This window comes from Natrix helvetica (genome assembly GCF_964273705.1).
Source record: "Natrix helvetica genome assembly, chromosome: 3".
In the NCBI taxonomy this organism is placed as follows: Eukaryota; Metazoa; Chordata; class Lepidosauria; order Squamata; family Natricidae; genus Natrix; species Natrix helvetica.
Window position 1 is genome coordinate 91716829 of NC_138549.1, and position 20460 is coordinate 91737288.

The following is a 20460-nucleotide window of genomic DNA, read 5'->3' on the forward strand; positions in this document are numbered from 1 at the left end:
AGCTGCCAAAATTTTCTATGTACCCCTTTACCTTTTCCCATAAATGTTTAAAAACCAATAAAATTCTTTTAAAAAAAACAACTGTGGCAAGAAAGATCTTAAAATGGAGCAAAAGTTGTTACTACTGTTTCATTTAGCAACAGTAATTTTGGATTCAATTATTGTTGTAAGTCGAGGACTATATGTATGCCTTTAAATATTACCTGAATAAGTCTTTAATTTTCTGAAAAATATGATATAGGTATTCCCTTTACCTTTTCCCATAAATGTTTAAAAACCAATAAAATTCTTTAAAAAAAAACAACTGTGGCAAGAAAGATCTTAAAATGGAGCAAAAGTTGTTACTACTGTTTCACTTAGCAACAGTAATTTTGGATTCAATTATTGTTGTAAGTCGAGGACTATATGTATGCCTTTAAATATTACCTGATAAGTCTTTAATTTTCTGAAAAATATGATACAGGTATTCCACCCTACCTCTTTTCATAAATAAATACGTGAGGACAAAAAGTGCTCCATGGTATCTTTCTTTCTACTTCAACCATGAATCTCCATTCTAGTAGGAGCCATAATACTTGCCTCTTCCATGTTTTAGGGCCGTGATGGTGAACCTATGGCATGCGTGCCATAGGTGGCATGAGGAGCCATATTTGCTGGCACAGCAGCCCTCAGCTCTGGCACGCATCCGTGCGCCTGCCAGCTGATTTTCAGCCTTCTGGATGGTGGGGGAGGTCTCCGGGAGGCATGTGCAGGTGGGGTTGTGCACGCATGCGCAAGTGGGGTTGCATGCACGATAGCGCGCACATACACAATTTTGGCACACCTTTAGAAAAAGGTTAGCCATCACTGTTTTAGGGTCTGTCAGAATGGCATAACAATCCACATACCCTTGAGTTTTCATAGTAGAGAGACATAGCTGTTACGTTATGTCATGTCTCTGTGTATGAGGTTTTACATGGTTTACACCCCCTCCTCTGGAAAAGGAGGAAATCTCTATTTTTACACAGTGTATATCCGATGTGGTCAATGTAACTAAAAACACCCATGTTTTAGCTGAGAAAAATATGTGATGAATATATTGTTTAGTCTCTTTGTCAAATGGCATCCTGTGACTCATTATGCCAACAGGATGCTTTCAAGATTCTCAACACAGAGGAGGGCAGTGTGTTCACTTCCTGCTCTATTGCTGGCTATGATTCCAAATGTAGCCATACAAACTAGTAGCCTTTGAGACCCTGAGAGACCCAGGGTAATTTTAGTGTATCAAAATTGGTGGCTAACAAGAGATGTTGGTGAGGGAAGGAATATTCTACTTTATAGCTGTAGATCTTCATCATTTAGTAGAAACACTGTGTCTGTGTGTGTGTCTGTGTGTGTGTGTGTGTGTGTGTATGAGTTCTTTCTTCATTCAATTTTGTTTCATGATAATTTCTTGTCTGGGACCTAATTTATCCCTATAATCACTTGGATTGCATTACATGAGGTTTTCTATCTTGTCCAGGGGTGGGTTTCAAAAATTGCAACAACGAGTTCACTGCCCCGTTGCTGGGTGGGTGTGACCTAGTCAGCCTCCTGCACCACGGTGGGGGGGGGGCATTTTTCACCTTCCCCAGGCTTTGGAGGTTTTCCTCAAGCCTCCAGGAGGGTGACAACTGCTTCACTTGAGCTCTGGAGGCCCTCCAGGGGAAGGAAATAGGCCCATTTCTGGACTTCTGGAACTTCCAGCTTTCACCCTCCCCAGTCTCTGGAGACTTTCCTCAGGTGTCCAGGAGGGCGAAAACTGCTTCCCCGACCTCCGGAAGCCAGAAACAGGCCAGTTTCCAGACTTCTGGAACCTCCGGTAGCCCCATTTCCCCCACTCCCTCAGCCTCCGTGCAGGCCCTGCACTTACCTGGTCTAATGAACATGGGAGGGGTGAGAGGGGCATGGCCAGGGGTGGCATTTGGGGGTTCTTTGAACTGGGCAGAATCCTAGCTAGAGGATCACCCGAACCTGTGCAAACTCCCACCCCTGATCTTGTCAATATCCTTTCTGAAGTGGGATAATTAGAACTCTACACAGAATTTCAAGCGTACAGTCACATAATAGTTTTGTATCAAAGTATTATTATTTTCAGTTTACTATCAAATGGTTTCAAGTAGGAAGATTGCTTTTTACATTAGGAACATGTGGTTGAACGTTTCCTTTCGACCATAATTCCAGAGTCACCTTCCTTAGCAGTTTCAGCTTATCCCAAATCCCACTATCAAATTTCCTAAATGTTGATCTTCTCTAGTGCTCTCCAGATATTTTAGATTAGGACTCTGATGCTAGCAAGAATCACTGAGTATTGCAGAAATGATAATCCAGCAATACATCATCAAAAAAGATCCTTGTTGGCAAAGCTAGAATTGTCAGGTCATCTCCTACAGCTCTAGACAAAAGAAAAACTAGTTCTATAGCTCAATATTTGGAAAAGTTGAAGCACTCAAATTTATTTTAGGAAAAAGATTTATCATGTTAATTGATAGAATGGGATTTTACTGTTTGCTTCTTTGTAGCCTTGCTACTTGATTACTCAGATGTTCCATTTATTGTGTTAATGAAGACATTATTTCATTGAATTAAAGTTGTTTACTTGATTTTCTTTGTATTGTTTTTTTTGTCCCAGATATGTTTTGTATGGATTTTTTCTATGTGTTACAAAGACTCAATTTGATTGCCGAAGCATAGTTAATGTGAAATTGTCAACCCTGAAAAGTTATCCAAATCAATAACAGACTCAAAACAGAAAAACTAGAACTACAGCTATTCTTCTGTTAATAACCATTCATTCAATTACTATTCAGAGTTACTGCGACAATGAATAGATGGTAGCCATGCATGTGCCTCTGTCCAAATCATACATGCCCTTGCTCAAATAATGCGTGGCTTTCTTGCAAGGCTATGAAACCTTCCAAAGCTTTGTGAGAATGCTGATTTGGACAAGGCTGCACACAGCCTTGAAAAGAAAACGTGGAGTGACCAGAAGCTGCCTTGCAAGGGCCGAGACAGGTGCACCTAGTCAGTACTAGGAAAGTGAAGATTATTTGAGCGGTGGCGGAGGGATTGAACCACAGGGTGGCCAAAAGGACAGTAATGGGGAGGAGATAGGTGAGGAGGGAGAGTTGAAGGGGAGGCAGTCCCTTATCTTATGGAGGTTTGGGTCTGGGAAGGACCAAGCTAGGAATGGCTTGGACTGGGGTCGATCCTTACCTAGCGGCTTGGTGGGATTCAATTAATGACAGCAACTGAGACTGACAGGAAGAAGCCTCTCTTGAACCTGTTCCTAATACATACCCTATTTTTGATGGCTCAAAGCATGTTTTGGACCAGGTTTAGTTGTAATGGTTTCTGAATAATTTATTTAGACCAGTGTTCGTGACACTCAACATAAATATCTAAATAATCCCTAACAAATGTCCTTGCACAAATGAAGATCCATCCTTACTGTTCTTTGTAACAACTATGTATTTTATATTTTCCATAGGGTATTCCAGGCCCACACGGAAATCCTGGGCTGCCAGGTTTGCCTGGTCCAAAGGTATGCTACAGATGAGTAATGTTGATGATTTTTTAGTTAATGACCTGTCTGGTTTTTTTTAACAACCAAAGGGCAAATATCGTGTTTTCCTGAAAATAAGACCTATCCAAAAAAATAAGTCCTAGCATGTTTTCTGCATGTGTGCCAAATATATGTTCTATCCCCCAAATAAACCCTACCTGTGCAGCCGCCCATTCCATCTGGTTACTCATGGTACCACCGATAAGAGTGAGGCGAGGCGAGGGGGATGGAGCTGTGCACACACCGGCTTATCATAGGGCCCCCGCATCCAGGCCATCCACATCCCGACAATAGCCTTGTGGCGGCAGCACCAGCAGCCATGTGCAGGAGGAGCCCACATGGCAGCTGGCTCACTTCTGGCACTGGCGCTTCACTGGAGTAGGAGGCTGAGCGATGCACCATTTCTGCGGCCACGAGGTGAGGCAGGACACTAGCCCAAACGCCCCACACCAACTTACTTCAGAGTCCCCACAATAGGCTATCCACGCTCCGACAATTGCTTTGTCTCGGAGCCATAGCACCAAGATGTCACTCAGTGTCCTGCTCTGGTGCCACACCGATGCCGGAAAAGTAGTCCATCACCACGAGGCAAGGCAGGTGTCAGGGCGTGGATGGCCTTGCTGCAGGGGCCCTGAGGTAAGCTGATGTGAGGTGGGGGGGGCAGTGCCACCACCCCGACCTTGTGGCCATGGCACTCAAAAGAAATGACATTCCCCAAAATAAATCCTAGTGCTTATTTCGGAGCCTAAAAGAAAATAAAACCAGGTCTTATTTTCAGGGAAACACGGTAATATAGAATGCCCATCATGACCGTATGTTTTTCCGCTTAACAACTTCATTACTTAGCAACAAAATTACTCATCCCAGTTGTGGTTCCTAAGAGAGGACTATCTGTAAAAGCAAAACCATTATTTATAGGGTGGTTTATGCTTTAAAAGGCAAGGATTAACAAAGCAGCCATTTTTAGTTTTATTTTCACACATGCATTATTCAAAGAAAATATTTGTATACTGAAATAAAGGTCTTGCCTCAGCATTCCTATTTTATTTGATTAGCAACTTTCTAAGCTAAAGGGTATCTTGTTACCTGAAGGGTAAAATACGCTTTGATAGAATCAAATCTAGTAGGCAGATTGAAAGGGAGCTCCACTAGCAGAAACTATTTAGATAGCTCTAGACAGCTGTATGGAATTCTGGAAAGCCTTCAACTTAGATTTAGTTAGAGCTCCTTGATAAATGAGTTAAGGGATAAAAATTCTAATACAGTTAGTGTGGGAATCTGACCCTTAGGGTGGGAATCTGACCTGCAGTGACAGGTGTTAAAAACTGCTCCCAGTCATTAAAATATATTAGATAAGCTTTGCACAGGTTAATGTAAAACAAGTACCCTGTAATTTTTGAGTGAACTGAGTATCTAGCACAGCAAATGGAGAATATTTTGACATATGAATCTGGGTTAGTAATGTTTCCGTTAATTTGGAAATTTAGTTTTTTTGGGGTTGAAAGTTGAAAAACATGATTGACTCAAGAAGGAGGAGAATACTACAGCAACAAATGCAGGTGTAGTGAATAAAGTTTTGACAAGGAATGGTTCCTTGTTCCTACACTTGCAGCTTCTTAATTTTCTCCTGTTGAGTGTAAGGAAGTGAAAATATAATTATGATGGACAGTGAGGAATTAATGGGCTAGAGAAATGGCAATTCTTCAATTGGAGCCAGAGAAGAATTTAAGGGTCAGTAAAACTACCATTACTTTCAAGACAGATTTAATCCTTTCTAAATCAAGCTCAGTAGAACTTCATCAGCTTCTCTAATTATCATGAACAGCTGTTTTTACCAAGATTATGAAGACTCACCTGTTCCGATTAGCAGGCCTGGCATAATTACAACTGTCCCTCCTGGCAAATGTATTATTATCTGGTTATCTTAGGGTTTTTTTAATTTGTTGTGTCTGTTTTAGGGATTTAAAATTTATATTTATATTAGCTTTGTACAGTTCTTTTAATTGCATTTTAACCTCCTCCAAACTGTACATATTTAATTTTTTATTGTATTTTGTGATATTCTCTATGGACTGTACACCGCCCCAAGTCCCTTCTGGGAGAGGGGGCGGTCTAGAAGCACCAAATATAAATAAATAAATAAATAAATAAATGTCAGCCTACATCAATAGTCACCAACAAGTTTGAGCAGGCAGCCAAAATAATTTTTTTTCGTTAATCCCAAGATTAAATGTTCTGTGGGTTCTCAGAACACCTAACAGTTAATCTCTTGTTATTGATAGGATCCGCTGCCTGCTTGTAAAAAAGAAATAATAAAAATTTCACCTCTTCAAGTTTTAGAATAATTGGAAGGAACAGATAAGATTGAAAAAATGGGTTAATATTGATACATGAGTTAATATTGTATCATTTAAAAGTCATTAAGAAAAGGGAAATGAAGAAGTGTCCCACACATTTTAGATACCGAATAAAGTTAGTGAGGTAAATTTTTGAAATAATTCAGTAATTGATAGTATAAATATAATTACTTCATTGTGCCATATATTTTTAAATGGTTTAAGAGACAAAGATACTTTATTAATATAGCTAGATCCTTTTCCAGATTTTACAAACTGCCGCTTTGGGTTTAAATAATACATTTTGTATGTAAGAATCCTGTAGAAGCTGACGTTGCAGGAAGTCATTATACAAATCATGTACTTGTTCCATTTTGCTACTCAAGATGACTCAAGTATATAATTCCTATCATTTGTACAAAATTATCATCATATAGTGTACATGATGCCTTTGTACCCCTGGCCTTTGTTGGTGTGCTTGCACACATAGAGTGACACTACTTGAACAAAAAATGATTCAGGTCCCTTGAGTGGATAGTCCCAAAATCGGAAAATCAGTTAACAACCCTAACAAATCAGGACAAATGTTTCAAAAAGAACATGGTTTCCAAATAGGCTTAAGACAGGAATCATACCCATACATGCCAGAATTAATCAAACATATATACCATTTGCCTATCTCTCAAACCAATAAAAATTATTTTAAAACAGTATGCTAACACCCATGAGAATTTAATATCTATGATATTTTTGGAAGCCCTCATAAAAGAACCTTGAAGTCAAATAAAATGTGGAGTTGTCCATTTTAAGCTTTCTCACCTGAGGTTGGGTGAGAAAATTTTGGAACTTTCCCATTTTACTTTGGGAGGCAAAATGGTAATTACTTTGCCATTGCCACAGAGGTTTGCTAACTTGGCTTAAACTATGCTAAAGCTGAGTAAATGTGGAAAAGAAAACTAGGAGAACATTTAAGGAAAAGAGGAGAAAACAGATATTAGAATAAGAGGAAGGTAAAGGAACATAAGAAAGGAAAATATTATGAATTATTGGGGATATTTTTAGATGCAGCTTTATGGTTTGAAGATTGAGGAGATTGAAGAATAGAATAGTCCTTTTATTGGAGTAAGATGGTGGTAATTTAATTTGTCCTTTTTGAATTATATACTTTAAACTACCAGAGAAGTATTAAATATTTCTAAAATATAGCTACAAGAATCCTGAAACTGTGTTTTTCTCTTTCTAGATCTAAGCCATCTATACAAATTCATAGAAGAACTAAAGTTGCAAATTGCTTGTTAAAATAATACCTCCATTATATAATGGAAATTATTTGCTTGATTAAAGTGTTAATTTACATTTTTCATTGAATCTATATGGTTTTTTCCTAAATAACATATTCTCTTCTAAGTGATTTTAGCAATAATACCCATGTCTCATATATTAATTTAATTTTGTTATCCCAGGGTCCTAAAGGTGATCCAGGGTTTTCCCCAGGACGAGCAAAGCGTGGAGAAAAAGTAAATGATTTTTGATCTAGAACTATCTAATAGAAGTATTGCTCCTATTCTTATTTGTACTATATGATTAATGTTTTTATGTCCAATTTAAAATTATAGGAGGATTATGTAGACAAATGAAATTGTGGTTTGCAGAGTTACAAACATTTCCTTGTTAAAGCATGGGCATCAACAGAAATTCTCTGCTTTCATCAAAATGATCAAAGCAGTGTCATACTGCAAGCTTCTTCTCTTTGGTGGGAGGGTGACTCACAATTCACAAACAAAGGGGAAAATAAAATGATCGGTTTGTGTAATTGGTGAAAATATGGATCTCAAAATGCTACATTAATCCATATAATGTGCTCTTGTATTATTGTTGACTTTCTTTTGGATACAATCTATTTCACCAATTAATTTTGCTTGGAAAGACTTCTTTGATACATCGGCAGGTTCTTTTGATTTATATTACTAAGTTGAAAACTAATAGAAAGACTAATAGAAATGGATACTGCATGTTTTATATTTGGGGGGAAAAGGTTGGAACTATTCTATTAAGCAACGATCCTCTCTATTTAATTTTTTCTCACATTTTTTTTATTTTTAAACATAAAAGACAACATTAAAATTTTTTCATCCATTGCATACAGCATGTCGTTTGGTTACAAGTGTTTTTGCATCCGTATTTTCAGTTACATATACAATCACAGATTTTCCATCCAATATAACCAAAAACCTCACTTTCATTGTACAGCATATATTCAATTACGATTAATATTTCTTTCTTTTCAATAAACTTAATTCTCTTACATTCTTGATTGTCTGCTTAACAACAACATACCTTTATGCAATAATTGTCTCATTTTAAATATTTTACAGTATAAAAGAATTTACCAAGTGTTTATGTTTATATATCTATCACTATTTTCAACAGGATATCTTTATAGTATGCACTTAGAGTTATATATTATATTACCAATCCTCTATCAAATGTACATTAATTCATTTATTATCTTTGTCCTTCATTTTATAATAAGTTTCTACATTATTCATATATGTCAGTGTTTCATTGTATTATTATTAATCTAACAACATTATTATATTTTCGCTTTTCTCCTTCAATTAAAACATTGTGTCGTTATTAGTCTATTTAGATCCTCTCTATTTATTGAAGATGGTGCTATTGATACACACCAGGGCAATCAACTTATAATCTAATGGGATCACCTAGCAATTTTATTGTTATTACAAGATGCTCTATCCAGAGCTTGAGGCAAAAGGATAATATGTAAACAGTATCATCTCTTTTGAATTCAGATTAATTATTGATGATTTCATGGACATAATTTTTAATTTTTTAAAATAATAATAATCTGTGTTAAATGTACATCCGAAAATCAGCAAGGATCAGCTACCTACCTTATTTTGATTTAAATGTTTCTGTTTCCTGGATTTCATTCTTAATACCAGCCTTATCAGAGTTTATAATACTTTCACAAAAATGCACTCTGGGTTTTTCTTTGTTTCAGAAATATAATTTAAGAAGAGCAAGGAATTATAATGTTACTGCGGTACTACCAAAAATCAGGAATCTTTGCTAGTTCACTGCTGTTCACACAAAGATCTGTAGGAGATTTTCTGAATCTTTGGCTTAAAGTCACTGAAATCTGCTAATGGTAGAAGAAATGCCATGAAGATGGGTTATGTTGCAGTAGTTTGAGGGCTGTGGGGAACATAGTCTTTCTAGAATATATGGTTATTCTTTGATCTAGTATCATGCTACATTAACGTTATATTAAATTTATAGGGTGATGCAGGACTAACAGGGCTACCTGGCATAGAGGGCCTCAAAGGTGAAAAGGTAAGATTCTTTTTTTTGTATGTGTGTTTGTAGGCCATTATTAAGGTTTATAATTACAAATAATGCTCATGTGTAAAAGGAATTTATTACAGATTTCAGAATGTGAGGTTGCAATTCATCATCCGAGCCACTCCTGATACTGAAAATGTAGGAAACAAAGTTTTCAATAACCAATAAGACTCCAATAGTATAAAACATTGTTTAAATAAATCTGTTTTAAAAAAAGAGTTTTCAAGAAAAGCCCTGTTATAAGAATATAAATTACTTGAATACAGCATCATAGATTCCTTGGAAACTAAGAAAATTGACAAATTAATTGTAATTTCGTGGCAATTGAGGTGCTCCTTTTTTGACTGGAATTCTGCTATTTGGAGGAAATTGAGCATATTTAAAAAAAAGAAATAAATAGCATATAGTATATAGGTTGAGATTATACTATGTTTCTTCTGAGTTACCATGGTGAGCTTATGATTACTTATTTGGTGCAGAGATCTTCACCAAATCTATTAAAGTGGTCAGAGTTGATTAGGCTAATTCAATATCTAATATTTATAAACTGTCAAGAGACTCTTAGGGAACCGGAAAAGCATTACAATATTAATACATAATTATTTAGCATTCATATAATAAGCTATAAGACTGTAAAAAATGTACTTTGGAAATTTGATTTCTTCTTTCATTTTAAAGATTGTACATATTCATTTGCATAATGTCTCCCATGTTACATTACGTAGCCAAATTTCTCTATGAATCCAGTTGTGTGAAATATAGAGCTTTGCAGCATTATTATTTGAATAATGCTTTGTATTTCTTGAGGATTCCACATCCTAGAACAGGGACAGAAAAAGATTAATATTAAATTTGATTTCTATCTATCTGGCTAGTCTGATAACTAATCAATTTAGCAGTCTTTATTGATTGTCAGATCTGCATGAAGGCCTTTCCTTCAAGGATATAGGGTTGAATTTTGTATTCTTTAAAAGTACAATAGAAATGTTTTACCACAACAACCCTTCATTTTAGAAAAAATGTACTTTATTTTATTTTTTTAAGTCCATATATTAGGAGGTCCAACATTCTTAGTAAGTCTAATAAATTAACAGTTCAGGTTCCACCAAGGTGAAATGGGCCTCAGTTTGAAAGCTTAGGTTGCTCCTTTTAAAAAAAAAGAGTAACTATGAACCCAGACTGTTGTGCTACATGCGCCTAAAATCCAATGAAGTTATCCAGATCCTTAAACAATGTTTAATATTTGTCAAGTGGAGATGGCAAAAAAACAGATTAATGGTAAATGCAGATTATTCTGGCAAATCAAATGGCAAATCAAATGGCACAATAAAAAACGTCTGCATGTGCAGAAGTGTCCGGGCGGGTGGGCGGAGCCTCCCTCCGCCGCTACTACTGGTTTGCCTGATCCGGGCCGAATCGGGAGCAACCCAACTCTGTTCGTAACTGAGAACTATCTCTCCATATATTGAGGACATCCAAACCTGCCTGCCTCTATCCCAAAGGTGCTATTTCAAGAGGCAACTGGACTGTCTGGGGATTTTTTTTGAATATGTATCGCTTCTCATCCAAGGAGCTGAAGAAGCTTCTTGGATGAGAAGGAAACGTCTTCAAAGAAAAATAGGAAAGTCCAGTTGCCTCTTGAAAAAGCACCTTTGGGACAACCATGACCTGGATGAATCTCCACAGATTGCCTGCCTCTAATTCAGAACTAACTACTTAAGACTGACATTGTTATTTTAGACTGAGTCACAAATCTTTACAAAATGTTTTTGTAAAATACTATAATAAAATTTTTAAAATGCAGTTTGCGGCTTCCATGACATCAAAATTTATCTCCCTGTGGTTAGGATGGGGTTGCACTGTTTCCTTATTTGTTTGTTTATAAGATTTTATCACTGAATATGGGTTCAATTCATCCACTCAGTTCCATCCTTCTGCAGTCAAATGAATTTGATACAGGCAGGCATTAAAGTTTATTGCATGACCAACATTTTATGAAGCCATAATGTAAGTAATTTGATTTTGGCTTTGCCTGCTTTAAAAACCCAGCTTTTTATAAAACAAGGTTTATGGATCCATATAAGAGATTTCAAACTTTGTGATACCACAACCCTCTAAAATATAAATGAATTGTTTGACAACAAAGCCACCTCATGAATAATTAAAGTTGAGCAAGAAATAAATCACTACATTTTCATTTATATGCCAAATAAAACAAAAATAGAAATTTGCAGCTTTATAAAGTTAACCTTTCACTGAAAAAAACCCCAATGAAGCAATCCAATCTAAAAAACATATTTTAAATGAGAAGAATAAGCTTTTTTTGTTTTGTATCATTCCTACTTTATTTTTGAGGAAGATATTCTCATTTTTTTGTTCCATGTTTATTTTTCATGGCCGCATGCTTTTTATAGCAGCAACTAATCCTTATTTTGATGTCAGCTTGTCCAGGCAGAGTAGAAACAAATTCAGTCAGTTATCTGCACAAAGGATTAGATATTGTTTGTGCGTTAAAAAAAGAAAGATTGCTGTTAGAACTTGTTCCAGTCCTGTCTGAGAATCTGACAGTCATCTTGTCAAAGCAAAACCCATCAGGCTTCTGAACACTCAGCTGGAACTTTGTCAGGACGTGCTTTGGACTTGATTAGTGTAAAGCTGGCTGTCAGCTTATATCCAGGCAGAGTGGGAGTAAGTTTTGGTAATAAGCTTGTTTTCCACAAATAAGCCCCACAAAATCTGCAATTCTCATCAAATTTGTTCTTTTACTTCCCTAGATGATCTAGTTTATTCATAATGACTACTCCAACTTTGTATCTTCTATGTATGAGGATGCTCCAGTAAACAGTTATAGTATATATTTTCTGTTGCTTTCAAGCAATATGTACAGTATGTAAGAAGAGAGACAGAAAAATGTATTACTATAGTAAAGTGGATTTCAGAGAGGTAAATTCAGTTCAAATTTAATTGGGATTCAGACAGCTGTTGAGGTTTTTACATGTGTACAAGGAGCTTGTGATCCCATAGCAAGACCCCCATGTTATTCCTCAACTACTCACTCTGGAGAATTGATCAAGAGAGAAATTGAATGTGACGTAACTACTGCAAATGTCTTGCAGGGAATATGTGGAAGGCATATGTATTTATATAATTGGGAATAACATTCAAATGATATTTTACTTATACAAAATGTCAAGCATGTTTTTTTAAAGGATAGCTAGTTAATTTGAAGAATTGCCAACCAAATTTCAAACAAAATATGTAGAGGCTGCTAATTATGATAATGGGCTTAAGCATGTAATATATTATTGTGTCTTCTAGAGTTTATTCTAAACAGAACAAGAATAATATATCAGAATGAATTAATGTTGGATTCACCAGTGATATAAACAAGACATGACACATCAGCATGCTTCATCTGAAAATTGTTACACATTGCAGGCAAATGTGACATTGTATTTATTGTATTTATAGCCAATTTTTTGTTCAGAAAAGAGTATATGAAAACTTTTAGATTCTAAAGTTTCTTTCGATGTACAGAATTAATACAAAGTGGTTTAAACAATTGCCAGAAAGCCTGCCTTATATTCAACTACTATTTAATTTATTCCAGGTGAGAATAAAAAAGCATTATCCCAAAGGTGCTATTTCAGGAAGCAACTTGACTTTCCTTGTTTTTTCTTTAAAGATGTTTCACTTCCCATCGAAGAAGCGTCTTCAGCTCTGACTGGATGATGGAGAATGGAAGGATTTATATGCCTTGCAGACAGCACAGTGCCACGACGACTCCCCTAAAAGGTTGCAAATTACCAGCTGTCTGTAGGGAATATAAATCTTTCCATTCCCCACCATCCAGTCAGAGCTGAAGAAACTTCTTGGATGAGAAGCGAAACGTCTTCAAAGAAAAACAAGAAAAGTCCAGTTGTCTCATGGAAAAACACTTTTGGTACAACTATGACCTGGATGACTGAGAATCTCCATAGACAAAAAAGCATTATAACTCCAAAATTAAAATCAGCCTAATACAGTTAGTCCTTGACTTACAACTACAATTGAGAACAGAATTTCCATTGCTAAGCAAGACAGTTGTTATGTCAGTTGTGTCAAACTTTATGACCTTTTTCGCCATGGTTGTTAAACAAATCACTGCAATTGTTAAATGAATTGCACAATCATTAAGGGAATCCAGCTTTCTCTATTGGCTTTGCTTGTCGGACGCCAGCTGGGAAAGTTACAAATGGCAAACACATGACTCCCTGTACACCGCAACCATTGTAAATGCATGCCAATTGCCAAGCAACCACATTTTGATCACATGACTTGACAAGGCTGCCATGATTGTAAATGTGAGACACAGTTGTTAAGTCACTTTTTAAAATGCCACTGTAACTCAGAACTAAATGAATGTTTATAAGCCAAGATCTACCTGTAATTAAAAGAAATGATAAGCACATGTGTTTTTCAAAAAAGCTGTATGAAATTATAGTTATTCAAATTCAGTGACTAGAATGAGTTCCGTTCACTTTGTTAATTTTTTCCCCTCATTTGTATGCATGTCTGAAATCATCAATTTACTAGCTGTGGTCTACTGTCTGGATTCTTAGACTGAAGTTACTGCTGTAACCCAACATTTCTCTTAAAAAGCTCAAGAAAATGGGGCAGGCAGCCACATAAAAGTACTGCAGCTGCCTGATAAGCAAGGACCTCTGACAGCTGTAATGTCTCCTTACCTTTATAGACTAATTATCACTAGCATGTACTTTCTTTGTTCGCTTTAAAACCCTTTAGAATAGCTACCACAAAAAGGAGTTAGATCTCCTTTATGTAGAAGAAGAGGAAGTGAAATGTGCTGATGGATGAATATGGACAGTGGAAGAATATTAATTTAGGAACCACAAGAATGCATATTTATGTTCAGACCTATTTTTAATGTGAAGGATTTGCACCTGCTCTTCAAATAACCCCCTCGCTCCAATCCTCCCTTGTTTCATTGATACCAAATTTTAAGAAACAGGTAACTATTTACCTCTGAATTGTCAAGCTATTATCACATTCATTTTGCCAAAAACATCCAAAAGGTGGTAATGGAATTATTTTCAGATGCTTTCAAAATACTCTCCTCCTCATCAAACTGTACACATCTATGATTTCATAATGGCCATGTGTGGGCCATCTATTAAATATGTGTTGTGAACTTGTGGTGCCTATCCTTTTTATATTTCTGTTGCAATTACCTAAGGGTCGGAGCTCATATTGTGATGTTATATTTCATAATTTTGATAAATTCTCAGCTTTCTTTATCTGTTCCTGGTCAATGCCTTTCTTAATTTAGACTTGAAAGTAATTTCTAAATGTATGTTTGGGAGAATAAGAATTCATATTATTATCAGCCCTAATCAATCTACTCCATATTATATACTTCATTTATCTATGTTCACACAATGTGGGTTATAGATAGTTGTTTCTTCCTTCCCATGCTAGAACTGAGCGGTCATCCACCTAGCTTCCATTCCTGAGGGAATTTGTATTTCCTCACCCCTGGTCCAGCACCTTAAGCATTACACTGCACTAACTCTCACCAATTATAATATAGGGTATACTATGGGATTTCCCCATAACAGTATATTGTATATTTCCCATAATATACAGCATGTTTGATCAGAAAGTTTCCCAAAACCTTCTGATCAAGCATGCAAAACAAAATTATTGTGAATTTTCCAACAAGTCCGCACCAGCTATCTTACTGAAATGCTTCTATTGTCATAAAAACAAAATATTTGGAATTGGAAAACTACTTCATCTATATACAAATTTGAAATAAATATATAATTTGTAGGTTACATAAAATAAATCTACATTTCATATCTGCCAGGTGACATACTTGAAATTTTAGTAAGTAATTATACCGAGATAAGGATTTCTCCCTCTCTATATCAGTATTATTTTCCGTTCGTACTTCATGTCCTGAAATTTTGCCAAGTCTAAAAACTAAACTTGGCAAAATTCTCTTGGGAGAGCTTAAAAAAAAAGGATTGTGCTTGCTTCTGTTTATATGGAGACATATGGGAGTGTTTTAGACTTCAGTGCAACATTTGTTGTTGTTTTTATGCCTACAGGGTTTAGTGGGCTATCCAGGACCAAGAGGGATACAAGGGGAACAAGTAAGTAAAAACTATCATGATTTGATATGCCATGTATTAATCCCAAATATTTAATAAGCTCCTCATGCTTGCTTGGCTGGTTGTCAAATGTCTTTTGTGTGAATGTGGGCCAATGTTTAATCCTCCACACCACTTAAAATCTCACATATCAGACAACTATTGCTATTCAAAATAAAAAGCAATGATGATGTTGGTTTGAGCTCTGAGGTTGGTGATTTGGTTACAAACGTTTTGTCCCCATTCGAGGAGACCTCTTCAGTGCGCTTTGGATTGTGCTTATCTGGGGGAGTACTGGCCTTTAAATACCTTCTGAGTCCTGGTCTGATTTCAGATTGTGTGATTGGCTGGCTGTAGTTGCTGAGTCATGTCCTTGGTTTTAAGTACTATCTATGTGAGGTAAATTAGAACTGGTCAGCAACTTGGCAAGAAATAACTTGGTTAATGCTGGTCAGTTTACCTTCTGAAAATACATTTGGACTCTTTGCTCCGTGTGGTCTTGCCAAGCTTATTGCCAGTTAAGTCTTTTCAAAGAAGATAAAGGTGAGTGCTTATCAGCCTTATTCCGAAGGACTTTGGCAGCCTGCTGTAGAACTCTTTACTACTATTTGGAACTCATTACGGGCTGTGAATGAATATAATTCACACCCTTTGAAATAAAAAGAGGATTTTTGAACTTAATCGTGTGTGTTTTACTGTATTAGGAAGTCTAGGTCACAACAACATCTCATTCTTTTATCTAAAGAAAATGTACAATTTCTTTTATTTTTTTCTATACTCTAAAAAATTCCTTAAAACCAGGTGGCACCTGGAGCCATTTTGTTAGGGCATGTGAGGCATTGGGCGTGCTGGCCAGCTGACTTTGGCCTTCTTTTTTGGACGTTTTTGGAGGGCAAGAAACAACCCAACGCGCAAACCGGACGTTTGGGAACAGACTCCTGAAGCCTCCGGAAGATCTTGGGGGGGGGGGGTTTGCCCTCCCCAGGCTCCTAGAAAGCCTCTGGAGCTTGGGGAGGGTGAAAAATGGCTCCATCGCGTGACAAAAGCAGGGGGAGGGGGCTCGCACACATAGCATTATGGGTATGGGTACGCCCACACACAACCTCCCTGCACCCTCTAGCTTTTGGCAAGCGCTGGGAAAAAAGTTAGCCATCACTGCCCTATCGAATGGCCATGCTCTTTACCGCACTGCTTTTGAGTTACATTCTCCACTGCTTACTTGAGTTATGATGCTGCACGCAGAATATATTTTATGTAAGATTAAATGAAGTGTGGACTTGTAATGAATATTTCATACTTATTTGATTAAAGTGTCTTTTTTTCTTCTCAATTTAGGGAATTCTAGGATTGACTGGCAACCCTGGGGCTCTTGGTTACCCTGGCAGGCAGGTGCAGTAACTATATTTCAAACCTAAATTACCAGAAATGATAATTTAAAAAAATACATCAAGATATCCCTACCTAATTTAATTTGTTGTATGGTACTTAATGTGTGTACTTTGTTTCCAAAGTATACTTATTGCACATAGCAAAAAGGGGTTATTCTAGAATTAATCCTATAATAGAAATATTAGCATTATAGCTAATGATCAAAGAAACAAACAGGCTGAATTTTTAGAAGAAACATAAGTTAGAATTCTAGAGTTCTTGTGCTGGGGCATCCATTGCTTTAATGTGACTTGTTCCACCCACAATAAATGGTTTATACCATAGCAATAGCATTTAGGCTTATATACTTCCCCATAGTGCTTTAGAGCAGTCTTTCAATGGCTTACAACATAGAAGTATTATTTGCATATTGTCCCCAATAATCTGAGTCTTCATTTTACTGACCTTGGAAGGATAGAAGGTTAAGTCAACCTTGAGCCCCATCAGTATCGAACTCCAGGCTTTGGGCAGAGTTTGCCTGCAATACTGCAGTTTAGCCACTGTGCCACCAGAGCTATTTATGTTATTTGTACTTACATTCCTAGTTATAGCTATCCCATAATATCAGAATTTATTATTTATTAGATACAGACAATTCAGGGTCTTATTTTTTTTGACCCCCCAAATAAGTGCTTGGCCTTATTTGGGAGGTTTTGTTATTTTTGAGGTGTAGGAGGCCCCTTAACTTTAGCCTGCGGTCCATGGGTCAGCTGATCCAGAAAGGGCTGGAAGTTCTGTCTCTGTTTCTAGCACATTCTTGCCAGCCCTAGCATCGCAGGCCCTGCTGCTCTTTTTGCGGTCACCACTAAGAGAAGGGGCACGGTAGGTAGGGCTTGTGGGAGGGGCCTCTGTGAGACTGTTGTGTGTGGATAGCAGATGCATGTGGGGCACGTGGGGCATGTTCCACCCCTTTCCCCCAGGAAATGGCAGGGAGTGGCTGTGCATGTATTTAAATATTTTAGGGCAGGGCTTATTTTCGGGCGAGGGCTTGTTTTAGCACATGCGCTCAAAAGCCTGATTGGGCTTATTATTTGGGGAGGTCTTATTTTCAGGGAAACAGGGTAGTGATCAGTATTCTTTCATGGAAGCTGTGGCAATGCTAATATTTTGTACACTTATTTTTTGCTGGGTTCAAACTATATAAGAACTGCTGCGTTTACTGCACCCTTCTTTTTCTGTACAAGGCTTTCCCATTGTATGAGTCATTGGAGGCGCATCCTATTTTTTTCATCTTCAGATAATCATTCTGGTTGGAGCAATTTTGTTATTGTAATAACATTTCCAGAAACTGAATGGAATATTAATTAACTTTAGGCATTTCTCTTAAGCAAAATGTTATTCAGAATGCTGGTCACTTAATTTAAAACATGATTGTTTCATGTAAGACTCCAGATCCTGAATCAACAGTTTTTTAAAAAAATCTGCTGTGAAGTGCTGTAATTTTCACAAAACAATGAACATTCTCCCTAATAAACTACAGAAGTGTCATAAAACTTCCTTTTCATAAACAGAGATTTCAGGCTAGAATCTAAAAACTATGCAATAGGCATTTTTCCATTCACTAAGTTATCCAGAACAGTACAGGGAAAGTTTGAAGGGAAACCATGCTCTTACTTATCAAGATTTTATTCTAAAAAAAAAACCTTCTAGTTTTAAAGTAAAAACCCTCCCAATAGTATAACTGGAAAAAAAAAACATGTATATCATGAGAAGGTATATCAAAGTTGCGGTCTTCAACACATGTATATCAGAAATCAGTGCTGATTTGACACAGATGTGCAGTAGCAATTTAACAAAAAGAATTTAAGAAATAAGAATTAGCACTGGAGTGATTTTTGCTTCTTTAGTAATAACAGTGATGAACTAAAAAAAAGTGCAGTGAATAGAAGACGAGAGAGAAAATCATATGAATTAACAGCTATCTTTTAGGGTAATGTATTTATTATGGTTCTGCAAAACACAAACTTAAGCATACTTAGAGCCACGGGTGAAATCCAGCAGGTTCTGACAGGTACTGGAGAACCGATAGTGGAAATTTTAAGTAGTTTGGAGAACCAGCAAATACGTACCACCTCTGACTGGTCCCAGAGTGGGGTGGGAATGGAGATTTTGCAGTATCCTTCCTCTGCCACGCATACCAAGCCACACAAGGCCCACCAAGCCACGGCCACAGAACCCGTAGTAAAAAAAATGATTTTTTTTGCAAACCCTGCTTAGAGCCCATCAGAGTTCTATCCTCAAAGGTAAGAAAAAATGTCAGGAAATTAGCTGCCAGCTGCATTAAAAAATCATATGATACTTAAGGATGAACCGCTCCTTGTGTTGCATTAATCTCCTTACTGAATTTTATAAAGAGAAAAAGGAATTTTTTATAAGTAAAATAGAAATGTAATTGTCTGGATTCATTATAAAATGCAATGAATATGACTGGTGATTGCAAAAATAATTTCTCAGCTAGATACCCAGATTAGTTTCAACTTTGTTTTTTGGCTTCTGTAGCATTAGTTAAATAATAAACTTAACAATACTGTTTCATAGTTGATTCCATAACTCAATAGCATTATGCTAGCCATTCTTAAAAGAACAAAAAGATTTGGGGTGAGCATATTGGTATTATATTAATTGGAAAATATGTGGAATCACATCCAAGTTTAAGTTTATTAAAAATTCTTGTAAAATCGTATTAAGCCAAATATTTTATTGAAATAAGAGTGAATATTTGACTATAGCAAAAAAGGAAATAGTACCCATACCAAAGGAATTATGTATTTTTTTACAAGCCCTCTGAGAACCATATTATATGTACCAAATGTTGACTTTCACAGACATGATTTCAAAAAGCATGTTACCAACATGCAAATTAATAACTTTAACACCTTCTAAATATATTGTTTTCTTGTTGGAAAAATAATGTAAAAGATATATTTTCTTGTGCTAGGGTTTAGCAGGACCTGAAGGTAACCCAGGCCCTAAAGGTGTAAGAGTAAGTAAGCATTATATGCATGGCTTTGTTTGCTCAACCTTAATTCAACGTAGGGCTAGAGCTCCTTCATGCAGAGTTATTCTTTCATTACTCACTGATTGATTCTGATTCATCAAATGAGTTTCATTAACGTATGGCTTTTATTCTCATCCTCATCGTCTCCAATCTGTTCATGCTAATCCTACGATTTTAGGGTATGTGCATATGTGAATAGACACCTTTTTATGCCTGCGATATTGGTTTTATATTAAATCCTGATATACTAGTTTTATATCAGAAGACTACATAAATAAAGGTGTGCTTAGATGCTATTCAGGCTCTGCATTTGAAGTCAGAAGTACAGGTAATCCTGGACTTATAGATTTTTGACCCAATTCTGAAGTTATGACAACTCCCCGCCATAGTAACATGACTGCATTTTGTGTTCTTGGAAATCTGTCCACATTTACAGCTGTTTGCAGCATCCCACAATCACATCACCATGTTTTACAATGTTTTTGCCAAAATCTGACATTTACTTCCATTTCTTTTGACAAAACAAGCCCAGTGTGAATAATTGGTTTACTGTGGTGTTTACTTAACAACTACTGCAAAAAGGTCATAAAGTTG

At 36.5% G+C, this 20460-nt stretch overlaps 1 protein-coding gene across 1 annotated transcript in view; it reads left to right on the forward strand.

Moving 5' to 3' along the window:
* The window catches only part of COL24A1 (collagen type XXIV alpha 1 chain), a 158989-nt gene that overhangs the window by 34709 nt on the left and 103820 nt on the right, over nucleotides 1-20460 (forward strand). Inside the window, exons 5-10 of the mRNA XM_081948002.1 lie at nucleotides 3509-3562; nucleotides 7383-7436; nucleotides 9223-9276; nucleotides 15399-15443; nucleotides 16776-16829; nucleotides 19807-19851. Coding sequence (XP_081804128.1) covers nucleotides 3509-3562; nucleotides 7383-7436; nucleotides 9223-9276; nucleotides 15399-15443; nucleotides 16776-16829; nucleotides 19807-19851 — 306 coding nt within the window. The remainder of the gene's footprint in view (nucleotides 1-3508; nucleotides 3563-7382; nucleotides 7437-9222; nucleotides 9277-15398; nucleotides 15444-16775; nucleotides 16830-19806; nucleotides 19852-20460) is intronic.